Source organism: Daldinia loculata (assembly GCF_022478755.1).
Source record: "Daldinia loculata strain CBS 113971 unplaced genomic scaffold F4817scaffold_93, whole genome shotgun sequence".
Classification (NCBI taxonomy): Eukaryota; Fungi; Ascomycota; class Sordariomycetes; order Xylariales; family Hypoxylaceae; genus Daldinia; species Daldinia loculata.
Genome location: NW_026054947.1, coordinates 55917 through 74796, shown reverse-complemented (window position 1 = coordinate 74796; position 18880 = coordinate 55917). Strand labels below are relative to the sequence as shown.

The 18880-nt window shown below is 46.0% G+C and overlaps 4 protein-coding genes across 4 annotated transcripts; all 4 read left to right on the top strand.

The window, feature by feature from the left end:
- Positions 1–122: 122 nt before the first annotated feature.
- On the top strand, positions 123–2823 carry F4817DRAFT_369580 (MFS general substrate transporter; the record flags this gene model as incomplete). The annotated part of the gene is made up of 6 exons (XM_049307367.1): positions 123–1368; positions 1497–1595; positions 1648–1707; positions 1768–2296; positions 2350–2528; positions 2575–2823. Exons 1-6 carry the CDS (start codon positions 805–807, stop codon positions 2821–2823), a joined length of 1680 nt encoding a protein of 559 aa, XP_049154035.1. The 5' UTR covers positions 123–804.
- Positions 2824–4327: 1504 nt separating this feature from the next.
- F4817DRAFT_353349 (uncharacterized protein) lies at positions 4328–5024 on the top strand. Its single transcript, XM_049305355.1, has one exon. The coding sequence runs from the start codon at positions 4467–4469 to the stop codon at positions 4794–4796; it is 330 nt and encodes a 109-aa protein (XP_049154034.1). The 5' UTR covers positions 4328–4466; the 3' UTR covers positions 4797–5024.
- Positions 5025–5202: 178 nt separating this feature from the next.
- Positions 5203–6680, top strand: F4817DRAFT_306606 (oligomeric Golgi complex subunit 5). The gene has a single exon (XM_049299857.1). The coding sequence runs from the start codon at positions 5286–5288 to the stop codon at positions 6651–6653; it is 1368 nt and encodes a 455-aa protein (XP_049154033.1). The 5' UTR covers positions 5203–5285; the 3' UTR covers positions 6654–6680.
- Positions 6681–8991: 2311 nt separating this feature from the next.
- Positions 8992–12117, top strand: F4817DRAFT_320949 (glycosyltransferase family 20 protein; the record flags this gene model as incomplete). The annotated part of the gene is made up of 3 exons (XM_049301235.1): positions 8992–9504; positions 9560–11498; positions 11555–12117. The coding sequence occupies 3 exons, from the start codon at positions 8992–8994 to the stop codon at positions 12115–12117; spliced, it is 3015 nt and encodes a 1004-aa protein (XP_049154032.1).
- Positions 12118–18880: the final 6763 nt, after the last annotated feature.

Below are 18880 nucleotides of genomic sequence, written 5' to 3'. Positions count from 1 at the left end.
GACCATAGGCCTTTCAATGGCCCTATGATACCAACAACCCCATAATTCAAAAACCATTCCCCTGAGGCTACCTAATATTTCAAGGTTTCCTTATTCCGAGTTAACCTCGTATCTCATTATGGGCATACGTCATAGTTACTAAACTGTATGCTACCGTTGATACGAGGAATAACATCCTCCATATGCTTGGCATTTCCAATAGAATTTCCGATGAAACTTATTAAGCTCTACTATTGATTTCTACTATGGTATCGTCGCGAAAGGCTTAGGCCACGATAGTATCATGTATACGAATAAGTTAATAAACCCCTATCTACTTCGTACTTCCTCTTAAACAAAACCAGAATTTTCTTTTCTTTTCTTTCTTTTTTAAATTCTTATCAAAAAAATCAAGCTCAAGCATCTCCGCATCTAGAGGAATGTCTCCGCCGGCGAAGTTCATGCTTCGGTTATCGGGTCAATGATGCTCAACTATTTACCGTCCAAGACCGAGTATACCGGGCGTGAAACCGGCGGTCATGATCACAAGCATGGCAATTGGTCCAGACCGATCTGTGTCTACCGCAGGGAGATAAGTTCTGCGTGTGACCTTTAATCCTTGACAAACACGCGACGGCGTGCGGAGTAGAAACCACCATTCTGGTATAGAATGAGTGAGCATCCTGGTCCTTCCCACTTACTCCTCATTGCCGGACCTGGCTCTCGGTAACACACATTTACATCATATGCTTCGCTTATATCACAAGCCATCGTCAAGTTGCGGGTGGGAAGAAAACATCTTACGATACCGCAATACCCGTTAAGATGAGCGTGACCAAAGCATCAGCAACAGAAACCGAATATGCAACTCCATTGCCAGACCACCATCAGGAAGAACATGATGGCAATGGCAGCAAGGACATCGCAGCCTCATTTCTCGCAAAAAATGTTGCGGGACAGAGAATATCTGTAACTCCTGCCGAATCGGCGCGTGTCCTACGGCGCATCGACGCCGTCATACTCCCCATCATGCTGACAGTATACTTCCTGCAAGGCCTCGACAAGACGACACTTGCATACGCTTCAGTATTTGGGCTGATTGAGGACACCGGACTTGTGGGCGACCAGTACAGTTGGTTGGGCAGCATTGTATACCTAGCGCAGCTTGTCATGCAGCCACCGCTGGCGTGGTTACTCGTGCGCTTACCTATCGCCAAGTTCACGAGCGCTATGGTGCTCCTATGGGGCATATCTCTCACATGCATGGCAGCTGCGCATAACTTTGACAGCCTGCTAGCCACGCGTTTCTTCCTGGGAGTGTTTGAGGCGAGCGTTGCGCCTAGCTTTGTTGCTATTACGCAGATGTGGTGGAGGAGACGAGAGCAGACTGTAAGAACTAGTTATTGGTAGTAAGTACCTAACCTACGCTCCAAAATTTTCCGATAGGTTGTATATTCTCGCTGGGAGTACAAGACGCTTTTGGCAGACTTGTATTGGATGCATCTGCATTTCATAAGTGTATTGCGACTTCGAAGACGACCCCTGAGGACGTGCAAGATGGGATCAAATATGTTAACATTGTACCCTATAGCGCTATGAATGGATTTACGAATATGGTGAGTTAGATCCAGCATCTTATAAAGGGTGAGTTGACTAAAGACGACGAAGTTCGGTAGTTTAATCACCTACGGCCTAGGCCACATATCATCGCAACTACGTTCCTACCAGGTAATTGAGCATTAATATGTGACCACATTTACTACTACGAAGGCTAATAATAACGCATAGATCATATTCCTGTTTTTTGGAATTATCACCGTTGCATATAGCTTTATCATGTTGGCCTTTATGCCAGACTCGCCGGTAGAAGCAAAGTTTCTAAGCGACGAAGACAAACTGATAGCCGTTGAGCGGTTGCGCATGAACCAGATGGGAGTGGTATCACGCGAGTGGAGAAACGATCATCTCAAGGAGGCTCTACTGGACCCTAAGTCGTGGCTCTGGTTCGCGCTGTTATTCTCAATCAGTATTCCGTCCGGTGGGATCTCAACATTCGGACCGCTGATCATAAAGACTTTTGGATTCGATCCATTCGGGACTATCCTCTTCAACATCCCTTTTGGGTTCGTACAGCTGGTCGCGACTGTTGGCGGGGCTCTCGTAGCCCAGAAAATCAAGATGAAGGGACCTGTTATCGCCGCGCTTTGCCTACCCCCTATAGCCGGTTGCGTGATGCTTATGGTGCTTCCCAGAGATGTTTCTCACCGAGCACCCCTTTTAGCTGGGTACTACCTTATATCTGTTTATCCAGGAATTAGTGAGTACCACAGTGAGATATTCCCGATTCAAGTGCTAACAAATGCTTCAAAGCCCCGCTCATTTACTCTTGGGCATCGCAAAACACGGCTGGAGATACTAAAAAGAAGTGTACCAATGCCATACTGTTCATCGGTCAATCTGTGGGAAATGTGGTCGGCCCGATGTTATACTCACAGACAGAAGCGCCAGGTTATACCAAGGGCCTGCGTTCGAACCTAGCGCTCTATATTGTAATTAATCATCGCATTGGTCGGGATAACTACTACATGCCTCAAGGTCCTGAATGCAGGTCATGCTAAGAGACGGGTAGCTATGGGCAAAAGTGCTGTTATTGTTGATACCAGCCTAGATTCTGCAGAAGTGGCAGCGGCGCAACAAACTCGCGATGATGTGGATAAGAACGCTAAGAACGCCGAGGAAGGTGATGTCGCTGTCGCTTCTAACGAGGGAGTGGAAAGGCCTGGTGAGAGAGCATTTGAAAACCTAACTGACCTCCAGAACGAGGAATTTGTCTTCGTCTTCTAAGTTACTAGAAGTATTTTAATACTTTCTTGAAGAAACATTCATGATATTCCAAATATTTAAAATAAAATCATACACAAGTTTAATCATGCTATTATGTCCTAGATGGGATTAAGAAAACAGATAAATTCCGTTTCTCGCTTGTACCCTAATACTAATAGGTGTAAGCTTATAGAGCTTCCAAGATTGCGGCCAAAATTATTTATTATATCTAAGCAATTTTTTGCTTCTCGTAGATCTTCAAGCCATTGAACCGGTTGGTCATGTTATTAAACTCGTAAATCTCTAAGTCTAAACAGTCGTCCACTTTAAACCTATTATAGTCATACTATGTCGACAAGTATGTTATACAAACCCTTAATTTGATACTATATAAATCCACTTATGCTATGGAAGTTATAAGAATCAGATAGTATTAATTACAAGGTACTCGCTAGACGCATTGTATTTGAAGGATCGATGCGCCTTGTTTTGAATTTAGGGTACTCTCTTAATGTGTTATGGTGCTATTGAGCTAAGTTTCTACCATTTTGTCTATTCCTAATGGTGACTATTATCATTGCTAGGTTGTATGATCAGTTTCTTGGGCAATCCATTTTGCTCAAACGTTTCATTACCATAACAGATATGGCTCATATAAAGTAACTTTTCGTGTTTGACTCGCTAGAGAATACACGGCCAACTTAAAGCCGCAAGTTGCTTCATTTTAAGCTTCCCATCGTTCGTAGTGACAACCTGTCTTCAAATTTGCAAACGAGCTTGTCGAGTAAAAACTCTATAAGAAATTAATATGGACCGGACGTGTTCTGAGACCTCCCACCGCATAGTTCATAGGGTAATCCCGAATCTCTAACTTGTTAAGTGTTATAGATAACTCGGACGGGAGCTTAAAGGATAGTGATAAGACCAAGGGGAAAGGCCTTGAGAGTGTCCAGAAGATGGTTTTAGTAGGCTGGATTATGATAAATCCGAAACAAGAAAATTCTCTTTAATTACTTTCTAAACATTCTAAACATAGTAGATTTTGGGTAAAAAATGCAACCTTGGCAAGTAGTAACTTGGCTGACCCATTAACGTCTTCATCTTGATAAAATTATCCGATCTATCGATCATCGACGATCTCTCCACGGATGACGCCAGTCGTAACCCGGCCCTGGTTGTCGGTCGCTAAGGCTATTAGCGTCACTGGAGACCTGCAGATCTGGATCAGCATATCAACCCATTGTTGAGAGATCAGTGTCCGAGCCGCAAGTTAGCCTACCAGATTACGAATGGCTCTGGATCCTGGTTCTGGGGTCTGATAAGCCTAAGGGAACAAGTTTCTACCCACACCAACCCATAGCTCTGACGCAAGCTACATAAAGTATGCGTTCATGTGGCGTTTCTTCTAAGGTATGGTAAGCAAAATTTCTTACTAGAGGCATTACATCATATCGTATAGAATGGCTCGTGAGAATATAGGAATAGAAATAGCCCTCTTGATAATATAAATTGAAGCGAGTTCCGAGCTGTTTAAACAAATATTTATTATGTTCAATTCGGAATCTCTATCGATCTATTAACTGCCAAAATTTCAATCGCTTGCTTCACTTGATTACCAAGCTACATCCTACAAAACTTAGCTACTCCACAACCCACAACCTACAATGTCCAACAACAACCAGAATGGTGGACTCCTCGGCGGTCTAGTCGGTGGAGTTGACAACGTCCTTACTGGGGGCGAGAAGGCCAACGGCCAAGGCGGTCTACTCGGAGGTCTCGGCGGTGCCGTCGGCAGCACAACGGAAGGACTCGGCAAGGGCCTGAACTCGACTACCAAGGGAGTTGGAAGCGCCGTGGGCCAGACTACTGAAGGTGTTGGCAACACTGTCGGCGGCGTGACAAACTCTGTCGGGAGCACCGTTGGCGGTGTCACCGGCGCGGGCGGAGCCGCTAAGAAGAAAAACGACGGTGCATTTAAGAGCTACGGCATTTAATAAGGCGAGAGAGTTGGCGCATAATGGGATATGATGAACGAATACATATTTAATGAACCTGAGACTTGGAAATCGGATTTTGACTTGAGAAATGTCGGACGTTTAATAAAACGATATATCAAACCTCGAATTTAATTTAAATGATATAAATACTATCTTGAATATAGCGAAGATGCTCACAATACTGGATTGGCTTTTTGAATATGTAGGTTCTTGGTTAAAAACTTGATTACATTATGTCACTAACCTAGTAGTGATTGATAAAAGGGGGTGATGGTTGTGGCTCTCGTGGCTGTATATGGAGTTTTTCCGTGGCTTGACCTTCCTGTGTGAAGTCTCCCAAAACTTACGTAACCTACAAGGTTAAGGCTATCGATTACCTAGTGGGGTACTAACACCGCTAACACGTAGGTATTAATCGCAACATCAACTTCGTAATTGAGCAGCAATTGGGCCGTTTGACGTGTCCCAATTGCGCCAATTGCCCATATGGCAACCAACGAGGATGAGGATGCGTCGTATGTCGACTACGACGCCTTTCTCGACCCGGATTTTAGCCCCTCTTCTTTTGCTAACAGCCTTGTCCTCGCTACAAATAACCCCAACGATACTCCCCTAGACCTCTCAACACCGTTGTCTAAAGTGCTTTTCGATGCCCAAGAGGTCGACTCTCATATTGACCTTCTTACTACCCGATCCGCGATCCCTCTTTTAACGTATACCAAAGAGCAGACAGAAGCGAGTGGGAAGATAATATCCGAAATCGATAATCAGGTTAAGAGCTTAAACGAGAGCTATAAGCAATTAGAAAAGGAGGTTATACAAAAGCATGCCGAAGCCGACGAAGTACGTCAAGTTGCTGCCCGATTATGGGAAACTCTGAAGCTGGGAAGGTCTGTTGGTCGCTGTCTTCAGTTGGGTCGGCAGCTTGAAATCCAACATGCCGAAATATCTGGTTCAGCGTCTGCTACTACGACTGGTAGTAGCAAAAAAGAGGATCATAGAGCACTAGTACGCTGCGCACATACTATCTTATCCTTGCGGGAAATACTCGACAAGAAGGCACCAGGGGAGGAAGGCCACGGGCTCGATAAAGTCAACGCAATCAAGAGTTTACGGGACAATGTCGTAGACCCAATCGAAAGATCTGTTAAAAGCATCTCTGAACAGATTATAAGAGAATTCAGCATTGGATCTGCTTCGGGGACGGCTACTTTCGCACAGAGCGAGGAGGTCAAAGCTCGAACGATATCAGCCGTTATTTCTCTGTACCTCATATCGCCCATCACAGGCACGAAGCCTGATAAATGGACTCCTCAGCTACTCCTACAAATCCTCGAGGTATATTTGCGCAACGCATTACAGAGCTCCGTCGCATCGCTAGCCAGGTCACTTGCGACACTACCGTCCCTTGACCGGACTTTGGCGGAAATTTCTGCGCGATGCCAAAACATAATCGCCTTAGAGATCATCCTCGCTTCAACAAGTGCGCCTGCGCATCCACTCTTGCCGGCGCATAAGCATACGTTAGATAAATACAACCTTCTACAGCCTCTGCTGGCATATCTAGAGACTGGTTCGCTTGCATCTTACTTTTGGCGGACGATGGCGAGCAGCTTGGCAACGCGGGTTCAGGAGATTGTAAACCGCGGAGGCGTTTCAGCTCGTACATTGAAGTCGAACCGCAACAGCGTAGGAGAAGCTATCAGAGAATGCGTTATCCGAGGTAGTCAGCCTCCTAGCACCGTTGTGGCTGCCAAGGGGAAGACCTCGAAAGGAGATACCGAAAAGAGTGGCGGGTGGGATCGTGAAGTAGCGGTGATGGTTAGTAGTGTCGTTGGAAATCTCGGTCGATGATACCATTACAGCAACACCTAATCCAAGCTCCTACCCCGTGGAGCGGTACTATAATTACCTATGGACCGCTATTATAAACGAAATCCCTGGAGCAACTATTGATGCGAACCCCTTTTTTTCAGGGGAATACTTAAGAACAGGCTTCACCACCCGTGTAAAGGGGTATGAATATGTCGGTCGGCAATCCGAAAGTCTAACGCGTGGCCTCACCAAATCTTCTATAATAAATTTCAAAAATTGAGTTATATATTGGCTAAGATAATTAGAGCCAAATGTAGAGTGCACGATTGAAAGCACTATCGGCAGTGTTGCGGGGGTAACCGGGCCGTGAATGCCCTCATATAGCAATAACAGCATCTAATCCCGCAAATCAAAATCGCTCAATGTTTGATCTAGCCGAGTCGATACAATGTATATTGATTCAAGGCTACATAATTGTTATTTATGCGTCAGTCAAGTGTGTTTGTTCCTGGAGAGCTTTTGCGGCGGAGTTTATCGGGTTCTCGATATCGTGGTCTTACAGTTTGACTTACACAACAACTAACCTTAGGTAGATTATTGTGAGGTTAATTGCCTAACAACCCGGTCACACCCCGAGAGGCCCAAAGACGGGCCGTTTCACTGCAGTAGAGACATAGGCCGGTCTCGAACACGCAACCCGACATTCTACTGTGGTATGTACATACTCTTTTCAGGGTGTTTGGATTATATTGCATGCACCAATCGAGGTACCAGTATACGAACGGTACCGGTAGGAAATGTTTACCTGGAGAAGTTGTGTTCTGGTGACATGTAAGTTACTCATATCCGATTGCGGGTTTCCCGTTAGAGATGATTGCTTTTTGAGCATGTTAGGACAGGTAAGGGTTGAAAAGGTCCAATCGTGATCGATTCGATAGTGATTATGAGCGTACATAATTGATTGCTGCTTAGTACTGCGCACTAGGAATTCTCTGCTGTATACTGTTTACGCAGGCCTTACATGTACATACGTGATATACGATGTAAGACGTAAGGTACATGTACCTATGGGATAGATGTAGTGTAGTAGAGATGGTAACTATCTGATAAACCCGTTCGACCGATTAGCGATGATTACATGTTTTTTTCTTCTTCTGGTGTAGCTATTGGTATTAATGGTGTTCGTTCTTCTTCCCCATAAAATTACTTCCAACTATAAATACCCCTCGTCCAGCCTCGGTGCTTCCTTCTTTCTTGAAGTCACATTTAGGCTATTTTTTGCTTAGGTGTTACATGTCTAATACGTCATTAGTCTGAGGTACGTACCAATCCCGAGTTCAATAGCTCGCCAGCTAGTCCGGGGTCCCCGTTGGCCAATGCTTTTCCATGCTTTTCCATTTCTTCCTGGTTCATGATGATGTCTTCCACAAATTCTTCCCAGCCTGTCTTTCAGCATGTGCCAGCGTCACAGGCTCACAAAGTCTTACCCCACTACCGAACGAACACATAGAAATATCCATTATACATCTGCAATTATCTGCAATCACCTTCGTCTGGGGAGTTTTACAACTTATAATAGGTTAGCTCATCTAATTGCTCGTGCAACGTGCCTCTTATTCGGCTATCCCCCTTGTTTAATTGAGTCTCTTATGGTTCGTTTATTATAATAAGCACATGCTTCGTTGTACATACACACCTATATGTTTGATCTGCCCACTTTGAGCCCCGTACCCAGAACCGCCAAGTTTGAATCCGGGGACGAAGAAAGACCGAGATCAGATCACTTCGAGGCTGGCCTTGCTCTCTGTAGTGGGTTGCGTTGTTTGGCGCACTTCAGAACTGCAGAACTTGTCGTCAGGACGGTCAGGTAGCCCACATTGCCTAGGAGCAAAACCTCCTGGTTACATCTACCACACCTCCCGCCTATCAATAATCACTTATCAGGTATCATCACTTTGCTTCTATTGCCCCACTATCATACCTAAAGCTAGAATAAACCAATTATCACGACGACGATGATTGCCCCGCTATGAGTCCATGCCGTTCTGGCCTTCTAGATTCTGTTCTTCCACTACATACTTCCCCCCTACTTTACCTTACTCTTATTTGAACTTGCCAATGTCTACCTAATCCTCTTTTCTACGTCCTTCTTCTTGGCCTTGACTGCCCCGTCGGTGTGGTCCTTCGTCTAGTAATAACAGCCACCGCCAACATTCTCCCTCGCTACCAACGACCCCTCTAATCTATCAATTGTTGTTATAGCCCTGTGCTTCCCCCCTATCTCTCGTCACCGCTACATCTCTTTGTTTACTAGAACTTCGGGATCGCGACTTCACTCTACCATCTAATTCCTCAAGAAAAACTAAGCTGAACAATCATGGCAGAACGTGCACAAGAAACTGAGACCGCTGCTACCAACAACATTATAAAGGAGGCCGAACAAATGTCCCTCTCCCCCCGCGAGTCGGTCACCGGCGGCAGTTCTCAACAAGAATCGCCTGATCTACCGCCTCACCTTCGAAATTCTGTTACGAGGGTTCCCGTAACCCCGGGTATTCAGTCTTCGACCTATACGTCCAGAACGAGCACCGACTCTGTCAAGGCCGCGAGCCTAGGCTACTTCACACGGGATCCTGCCAACCAGAGCAGCGGTGTGTCACAACCACCTCCGACAGAACCTCATTCAGATGGATCTTCTCCGACGAATTTAGTAAAAGGTGCTACTTCAGACCGTGAAGTCTTACGACGGATGAGTATCTCGACTAAAGGGCGAAGGGAGTCTATTTCGGAAATTCGAGCTGCTGCCCCTGACTTAGCTCTCAGCGGTAACATCATCTCGGTTACTTTTACAACGCCTTACTCTCTTAAGTACCATAAGAATGGCGAATGGGTTAGTTTGATCTGGCACAAAAAAATGAGCACACCCCGAAACTAACGCTAGATAGGAACTGGATCATCGTCGCGGCCAATCTGCCCTTTTCGACTCCTTCTCCTACCTGTCGTCCGACGAAGCGCCTTGGAATCATACTGTAGTTGCATGGACGGGCGAGATTGAATCACCTTCCGAATCCTTGTCGTCTGTATCGGAGGCCATCCCCGATACGACTGCTAATATTCCGGGTCTGAGCCATCTTTCGGCTCCTATACCGTTGGATGGAGAAACGCCGCCAACACCCCCTGAGGTTGACGGCTTATGGATTACACGCGAAAGCCAATTGAAGCTGGAACAACAATTATCCCATGATAGGCGCATTAAAGCAATTCCCGTGTGGCTCGCCGACGACAACGAGACGAGCGACGAGGGCATTACATTAAACAACCAAGGACGGTGGCGGCGATATGCTGAACACACGCTATACCCCCTATTGCACTACAAGCAACACGAACCCAATGATGGCCGCTCGGAACGTATCGAATGGGCCGACTACTTCCGTACTAACTTGAAATTCGCTGACAAGATTATTGAGGCCTATAAACCCGGGGATATCGTCGTTATTCATGACTATTATCTGTTATTGCTTCCTAGCATGTTGCGGCAAAGAATACCGAACATGTACATCTCATTCTTTCTTCACTGTCCGTTCCCTAGTAGCGAGTTTTTGAGATGCCTGCCGCGGAGAAAGGAGGTTCTCGAAGGCATGCTTGGCGCCAACCTGGTCGGTTTCCAGTCGTACAGCTACTCGCGCCACTTTGCGAGCTGTTGTACCCGGATCCTTGACTTCCCTTCGGATTCTGTCGGTGTGGATGCTTACGGGTCCCGGGTTGAAGTCGGTGTCTTCCCAATTGGCATTGACGTAACCAAGGTAGAGCAGTTGGCGTGGTCTAAGGAAGTTTCGGATATGTACAAGGCTCTAAAGGATCTCTATAAGGACAAAAAGATCATCGTGGGACGTGATCGACTGGATAGTGTCCGCGGTGTTGCCCAAAAGCTTATGGCATTCGAAAGATTCCTCGAACTTTATCCTGATTGGAGAGAGAAGGTGGTCCTAGTCCAGGTTACGTCCCCAAACACAATTGAGGAGGGAGGAGAGGAACCAGAGAATAAGATAGCAAGTAGAGTCAACGAGCTGGTCATGAGGATTAACGGCACGTATGGAAGCCTGGGATTTTCGCCGGTGCAACATTATCCGCAGTACTTATCACCGGAGGAATATTTCGCGTTGATGAGAGCAGCAGACATCGGCCTGATCACGTCGGTCCGGGACGGCATGAACACTACCAGTTTGGAATATGTTGTTTGCCAGCGTGATACGCATGGTCCGTTAATACTATCAGAGTTCAGCGGTACTGCAGGTAGCCTGCGCGACGCCATACATATCAATCCTTGGGACCTTACCGATGTTGCCCACCAAATTCACAACGCTCTCACCATGTCCGCCGAAAAGCGCATGGCGATGCAGTCGAGCCTCTACCGCCACGTTACGACTCAGAACGTTCAAGTTTGGATCACGAAATTCCTACGCAAGCTCGTCGGCACGCTGGCGTCAACTAAGAACCAGAATGTCACGCCGTTATTGGACCGCACATTAATGTTGAAGCAGTACCGCGAGGCCAATAAGCGTCTATTTATGTTTGACTACGATGGTACGCTTACTCCGATTGTTAGGGATCCTCAGGCTGCTGTTCCTTCGGCGCGCGTTATCCAAACCTTGAAGGCCCTTGCAGCAGACCACCGCAATGCTGTCTGGATTATTTCAGGCAGAGACCAGGATTTCCTGCAGCAGCATCTAGGTCATATTCCAGAACTAGGTTTCAGTGCGGAGCATGGAAGCTTTATCAGACATCCCGGCAGCACGTCTTGGGAGAACCTAGCAGAGAAGTTGGACATGGGCTGGCAGGCAGACGTGGTCGAAGTCTTCCAAAAGTACACCGATCGCGTGCCCGGTAAGCTCTCTCCGTACAACCATGTTTTATAAACCCCACTAACTAATCATTGCTAGGCTCATTCATCGAGCGTAAACGATGCGCGTTGACTTGGCATTATCGCCAGGCTGATCCTGAACAGGGCGTCCATTCGTCTCTAGCACTACACAAGGAACTCGAGTCGACCGTGGTCAAGAAGTGGGAAGTCGATGTAATGAAAGGCAAGGCTAACCTTGAAGTGCGACCTACTTTCATCAACAAAGGCGAGATCGCCAAACGCCTGGTTAATGACTATAATTCCGATATTGCACACATAGCCTCTGGGCAGCAAAACGACAAGGGCAAAGAAGGAAAGTTAGAATTCGTCTTGTGTATGGGTGACGATTTCACCGACGAAGACATGTTCAGGGCTTTGAACGGTCTCAGCGGCACACAAGTTGATAGGAGCCACGTCTTCACCGTTACCGTCGGTGCTAGTACAAAGGTCACATTGGCTAAGTGGCACATCCTAGAGCCAGAGGATGTTGTGGAGTCGATAGCTCTCCTCGCCGGAGTTGGACCGAGTGGCGAGGCGCACGAGCAACTAAGCCAAGTTAACCTTGCTACTGTTGCCGGACTCGAGGGCCGAGTACCTGAATGACTCGGCAGATCAAAGTTATGATTATATTAGGAATAGTAGGGGGTATAGAAAAGCTTGACGCTGGGTTGTTGGCTCGGGCTAGAAGGGTTCGTTCGTACATTTGAAATAAAGCATGCCGCTTTTCACTCCCATGCAGAATAGCCTCAGAAAGAGAGCATAGAACAGCAGGCGGCCCGACGTTCCGGAAGTTCCGGACGAGTTGGTAATGGTCTTCAGATGACCTCGTTAAGCTTAGGGCATAGGTAGACAATTCTCATCGGGGTCTAAATGCACCGCGTTTAGATATAGATTTGTCTTTGTATCTGGGAGGAGACGGCCATCTATCTCGAGCATGGGTATATACATAGACACGGTAATTAATAACCACCTAACCTAGCATACTCAGTTGGCAATCGTTCAAGTCCCATACCCATCTTAGGTTCCGTGAAATAGATAGATAATAACTGATCGTCGAAATAGACAGGGTTAAATACGGGGGCCAGTCAGTCACGAAACAACCCCCGACATGATTCGGAGCGATTCTCAGAGAATATGCGCGGACACGTATGTCGGTATGCTATAATAAGAGGTGGATAGATACTCTAGTTATAGAATTTAATAGTATAGATTTCTGCGCAGTCCGAGGTGCTTGCTTGCTTGCTTGCTTGCTTGCTTGCTTATAGATAGAAAAGTCGGCCGGCGCGGCGCGGCTCGGAGAAAAAGCCGAGAAGGAAAGGAAATAGGGCTGGGGCCGTTTCACATTTATTACGGAAGTTAACTACCTAGGTAGATTCCTATGTGTCGGTCCAGCAGCGGCCCCGTTTAAGTCGGGTGAGGTGGTGAGGTGGTGGATAATTTGAGGCGCAGACTGTAAGTTAGGTACCTAACGTTGCGTTTCTCCGCGAGGGATGATACTGCTTTAAGTACCTTACCTTATAGGTAGTTATAACGTGAGGGTTAAAACCGGGGGGGCTGGGATTTTTAGGTACGTCTTATGTGAGGTGAGGTGAAGTGAGGTGAGGTGAGATACTTGATTGTGGTGATTGGAGGGGGGAAGGGGGAAAGGGGGAGGGGTGTGTTCTAGTATGTAGGTGCATCATACATATATGTAGGCGTAAAATAGAAGCGGGAAAAGAAGGAAAGTAACGTAGCAGCGCAGCGTATCGTAGCTCGCATGCGAACAATTCTACCACGCCTCTTGTCAAAGGGTTAGGTAGGCAAGCCTGGGGAAGGGGATCATACAATTATACAATTATACATGTAGGTAGGTAGGTAGGTAGGGATAAGAATAGGTAGGCGGGTAGGTAGGTAATATGTAACTATATCCCACCCGAACCCGTGGATATGTAGAAGCGTGGCGGGGGCGCACGGCATATACGGTACAATACGGTGGTAATGGCACGCCGGCACATCAAGGGTTCCGGCTGCAGCTGCATTGCCTAAGGTACATAAGTGGCAGATAAGGTAACGGAATTATCGTGCAGCTGTTGTACATAGGCATAGGGCTATATTGATCCAGTCTATATGGCTTTCTAGACGCGGATGCAGGTACATACATAAGTACCCAACTTGACTTACATGACTTACATACATGCATGCGTACCGTAGCAACTTACAAACACGGGCCTAATTATATCTTGCACTCAGCCTTATGAGGTAGGTACCTCGGCATGGTAAGGTAGCAGGGCATGGGAATGGTAATCGGCAAGCCAGACGGGTGGTTCCAGAACCAGCTGAGATTGGTATCTAGAGATAGTAGTTAGTGTTTCGGGTAGATTGGGTAGATTGGGGAGGTATAGGGACTCTGGTATAGGTTATGTATACTAGGTACCTGGGTAGTTTGGCATGTCCTGCGTTGGTAACGAGACCCTCTACGCAAGAGTTTAGAACATTAGCCAATTAGAACCCGGTAAAGCTACAACACATAGGTACCTATTCTTCAAGGAAGCCTCTTTCTATTTCGAGGAATTCAATTTAGGAGGCTCGTATGAATATCTGTCACTAGTTTGTAGTATATTAAGATATATGGCAGACGTTATAGATTTAGCATTATTAGGTAGAAGTTTAAGAAACTAAATATGGTCGTGGCGCAGGGAATTGTTAAGCTGAGGCTCTTCTATAATACCCTAAAGGTGGTGCCTGGATGATTATGGTGGTACGAACTCGACTTCTTACCTTCTTCGCTGCATCGCCAAGTGATGAGTGTCAAAGCCTCTACTAGACATTCTGCCATGAAACTTACACGGCCTTCCTTGGCTAGATTCAGGGGGTTTGTGAACTAAAGAAACGGATGTTGAAAACATCGTATAACTACTAAATTAACCATGTCTCTCAACTAGGAGTGTCTGGTAAGTCTCGTTATTACCATAATTACAAGGCTTATTAAAAATCTTGATTAGCCGTCGAATAGGGGGGAGCCGGCAATTAAATATGACTTAGGGTAAAATAGATAAAATAATAATTATTCAAGACTTTTACAGATGGGCATAAATGATTTAATAGGTCTTTTATAAAAAGAGATAACGCAAGTTATTTTTATAGCGAGGTGAAGATACGATCCTCGTAGCTTTACTACATATTCCTTTAAAGTGACCCCGAGATAGACATAGATTATACGGACTAAATGTGACAATTTAATTTAAAAGAATAACAGTGGTTTCAATTTAATATATAATCTTAATATCTAGTATATTATGACATTAGTAAAATAGGAGTCGTTAATAGCTAGTATAGAATATATATATCTACCTTTTTCAGTAGAATTGAGATAACTTAGGTATATAGCCTAGGTTGTTACAAACCGATATTGGAGGCAGCCCTGCGGGCTGCACAATATGCCCGAGTTTACATAATTGCGCACGTGCCATATACTGCCCATTGAGTTACTTTCCTATTTGGGCCATGGAAAAAATTCGACACAACATGAGGGCACCCCTGCGGGGCACCACAATAGCCCGAGTTTACGAATCACGTGCCGCTGCTGCCGGGGAAAGGCGCTCGGCGCGCGAAGCGCGCCGAGCGCCTTTCCCCGGCAGTAGCGGCGGACAACCTCGAATATTAAACTTTGCTAGAAAATTTTTTTTTTTTTAAAAAAAAAAAAAGAGCATATAAGATTCGAACCCAGGCTTTTGTAAAACTTGGGTTGGGTAGGTAGGTATGTAATGCGTGGCTACGTAATTGGTATAAGCTACGGCCAAAAAAAAGATACGTATTTTGAGAAAAAGATGAAAGTGGGGATCTGGAAGAGCACGTGAGAATTCGAGGATGCACCCAATAAAAACGCTCGAACGCTGCGCACGGACGAACTTCCTATTTCGAAAAATGGCCAGGCAAAAAGATCGTCTGACAATATCCCTCGTAAACTCGGGCATAACCCCTCGTAAACTCGGGCAAATGCGAATAGAGAATGATTGTGACACAATGCTTCTGCTTATAGTAAATTTCAAGAGCTACGGCTTGCATATTAATTTAGTGGGCAATTGGCATTTTTTACTTTCTCCAATGAGAAGACTTGCTATTCCAAGTCTTATAAGTTATAAAGCATACGTACCTGTTAGTAGTGAATACTCAGGTTGTTTAGGTATATTTAAGATTAGATCAAACAAGTACTTACTGAGTATAGTATGTCATTCCACAAGAGATATAATAACATATAGTAACGTCAACTAGAATCTTAGCTAATCCTAAAGTGTGCTTCCATCGTTTTCGAACTAGATCTAGTCATTACTCATCTAATCTACTCGAATAACCTTTATCAAGTCCACACGATGAACTTCTTACTTCTCACCTCATAAACGTTCTCTCCAAGTCTACAGCAAGACAGCTAAATTGTCTCGGGACAAGAGTTTGCACGCATTAACAAGGCGCTTAGTCTATGTGGCTAGTCATAGATTTGGTCGTTATCCATAACCAAGCCCTCTCGCGACGCGAATGCGCTCGGCACATCCCGTGACGTAGCGGGATGACCAGCCCCGAGATGCCGTAAGACTGACGCGGCTCCGGAGAGACAGGTCTTACTCTAGGTGTTCTAAGACCAAGAGTCAGCGCTAGGATCCACTGAGACCTCGGTATCTTTATGAATTACTAAGGTTTCCCCGTGCGCGATGCCGCGTAGGACTATGCATCAAGCCGCGTGCTGTAATAGGAACGGAGGTGGCTTGCGGCAGGGTACGTATTGTGGGGGTTCCCTAACGCGCTATTCTAGAAACATCTGTAAGTTGCGAAGAGATGCGGTCGCAAGCACCTCGGTAGATAACTTGGCGCTGCGATTCGTGATGCTGCAGGTGTATGTAATGCATATCTTGCATGGTAGGATCCGAGTCAAACATCTTTCTGGGCCAGACGTGCCGATTAATACATAGGCAGCCGAAGAGATTTAAATAGAGACTCAAGAAGTCGATGGGGAAAAAAAAAAGAAGGAGAAGGAGAAAGGAATATATTTGCTTAGTCGTCTTGCTCCCTGGGGTTCCGACAAGCGGCCGGGGAAATGGATGGGGCCGGGGAAGGTACGGGAATTGAGGTAGAATAAAACATTCAGCGCCACCGGGCGGCAGGAGCAACCTTAGGTACCTAAGGTAGGTAATCATCCTTTATCTTCGGCATCGGTATCGAAAACGGCAAAGACTTGGGGTGAGTGGTATTTCAGAAATTACGGGAAGCGGTAAAGCGGGCTTAGGATGAGGATGAAGGTTGGGGTTGGTGGGGGAGGCAGTGCCTGTCCGAGGGTTGGAATATTCCAATTCTGCTGTGCCGACGCCGACAATATGCCACCAGTTAAGATTAACTAAGATATTTCGAAACTTCTTGGGTATTTCGCTAAATCATAAATGTCTTAGACTCGCTTGATAACCGTGCATGGTATCTTATGTCGTATGCATGTAAATACCTATGTACTACGCATATATGCCTCTGTTTCGTAGGGCGACGCGATGAACTAGGCTATCCTTGTCGTTCGGATGTTTCCATCGTCACCACGTGGCGCAGGGATCAAATACATATACCTCATAGCAAGGTCCCCCTGAGACTTGTCCATTAATCGGGACTCGGATCTATATATAAAAAAAAAAGACGTGGGTGTATATATGTAATACGTTAGGTACCTATGTAAATGATCGAGTGGTTAATGCGAGACCTCGGTGTCGAAACGTAGGTAGTACCTATCCATATACGGTACCTTAAGTAGGTACCTATGGTAGGTACCTAGGTATGAGCATGCAATTTCTGGCATGCTACTCGGTTTGGTTGAAATAATACGCACTGTATATCGCTAAATTATTCTGCATACCAGCATACAATAAGAGGTACGCATCCTTGTACGGCAATTGAAGCTGGCCCGGAAAGACATGAGCGTGTTATACAGTGACACGTTCTTGTCAGACGAACCCCTGTTCTTCATGTATGTTCCCTCAGAGGCGCAGTACATAGTAGTTAAGCGCCGAGGGGTTGGTCGACCCGGCTTAGCTTTGGTGACACCTTCTGGAAAAAGAAAGCACAGTATAAATTCGACATTCGATATGTCTTACGACGCGGCTTGTATGCTTCTGAAAAAAGAAAGGATTGATCGCTGCTGCACGAGGGGCGCGTGGCCATGCTATGTATGTATGTGTATGGGGTGGTGTAGGTATGTAATGTAATGTAATGTAGAAGAAGAAGAAGAAGAAGGAGGCGTGGTGTGGGTGGTATCAGGGATTTTTAGAGAAACTCGAATACGGTAACGCACTACCATTGGCACACCCTAGACGATCTTCTAAGCCACGTGTTAACCCAGTAAAACATCCCAGTAAGTCGTGCATAAACATGCCGGAATGATGCAAGGTGGCAGGGGTAAGCTGCCAGGGACACGAGGTGACATCTGGTCGTCTAGCTCGTGCTTTCGAGACTTGGCAAAGAGGTAGGTTAGTTGGTGTGGTTAACGCATGGTAGCCAGGCACTATCGTGTTGTAAGGGTGTGTTGTAGGGTAGCAATTATTGCACAACCGGAGCGCGCTGAAACTCCCCAGCTCCCTTGGTCTGGTCCAATAGACGTAGAGAACATGGTTGGTTCATTGGCCTACTTCACAAAACAGCTCAACTCGGACGCGGCAGTGATGTATGTGCGATGAAACAGCAACCACTATACTTACAGAACAGGATAAGACGGGAATTCGTTGGGTATTAGTAATCCAAAGCAAATAGTTAAGGTGATAACAGCGGCGACAGTATTTTTAGCCCTCGGGTTGAGTCTTACAAGAAGCATGTCTGTTTCTATTAACTATCCTTTAGCATAAGTGAAGTCCTGTACCTCTAAAGACGTTATGACGCTGTGTATCAATGACAGGGAGCTAAGCTTCTGGTAGATTAACTCGCTAACTACCTGCCTAGATACCTACATGCCTTAGGTACATAAGGTAGCCTGCTTGCTGTCGTACTGGTTGACGGACTGCCCGATTGGACGGCCATATGTGCAATTGGGTACTGCCAAGTCGGGTTTGAGCCGCAAACCCCTGACCTGAGCTTCTCGGCTGGACTGCGGATCGCTGATCTATGGGGAGAAAGGTAGATTAACTTTGTTGCCGCACGTGGGAGACAGGGTTTAAGAATTACACATATCGGGATGAGTCTCAGGGCAGTGCCATGGTACTGTTTTTACGGCGTGTAGACCGATGACTGCGCCATATACTGCACCTTGCGTCATGTTGCACCCGGAAGGGGATAAAAGCAAAACTTTTATTGATGAATCTTCCTTCTGGAATAAGAAAATCTAACATCCTACTAGAACATGCTACTAGTACATGGTGTCCAGGAA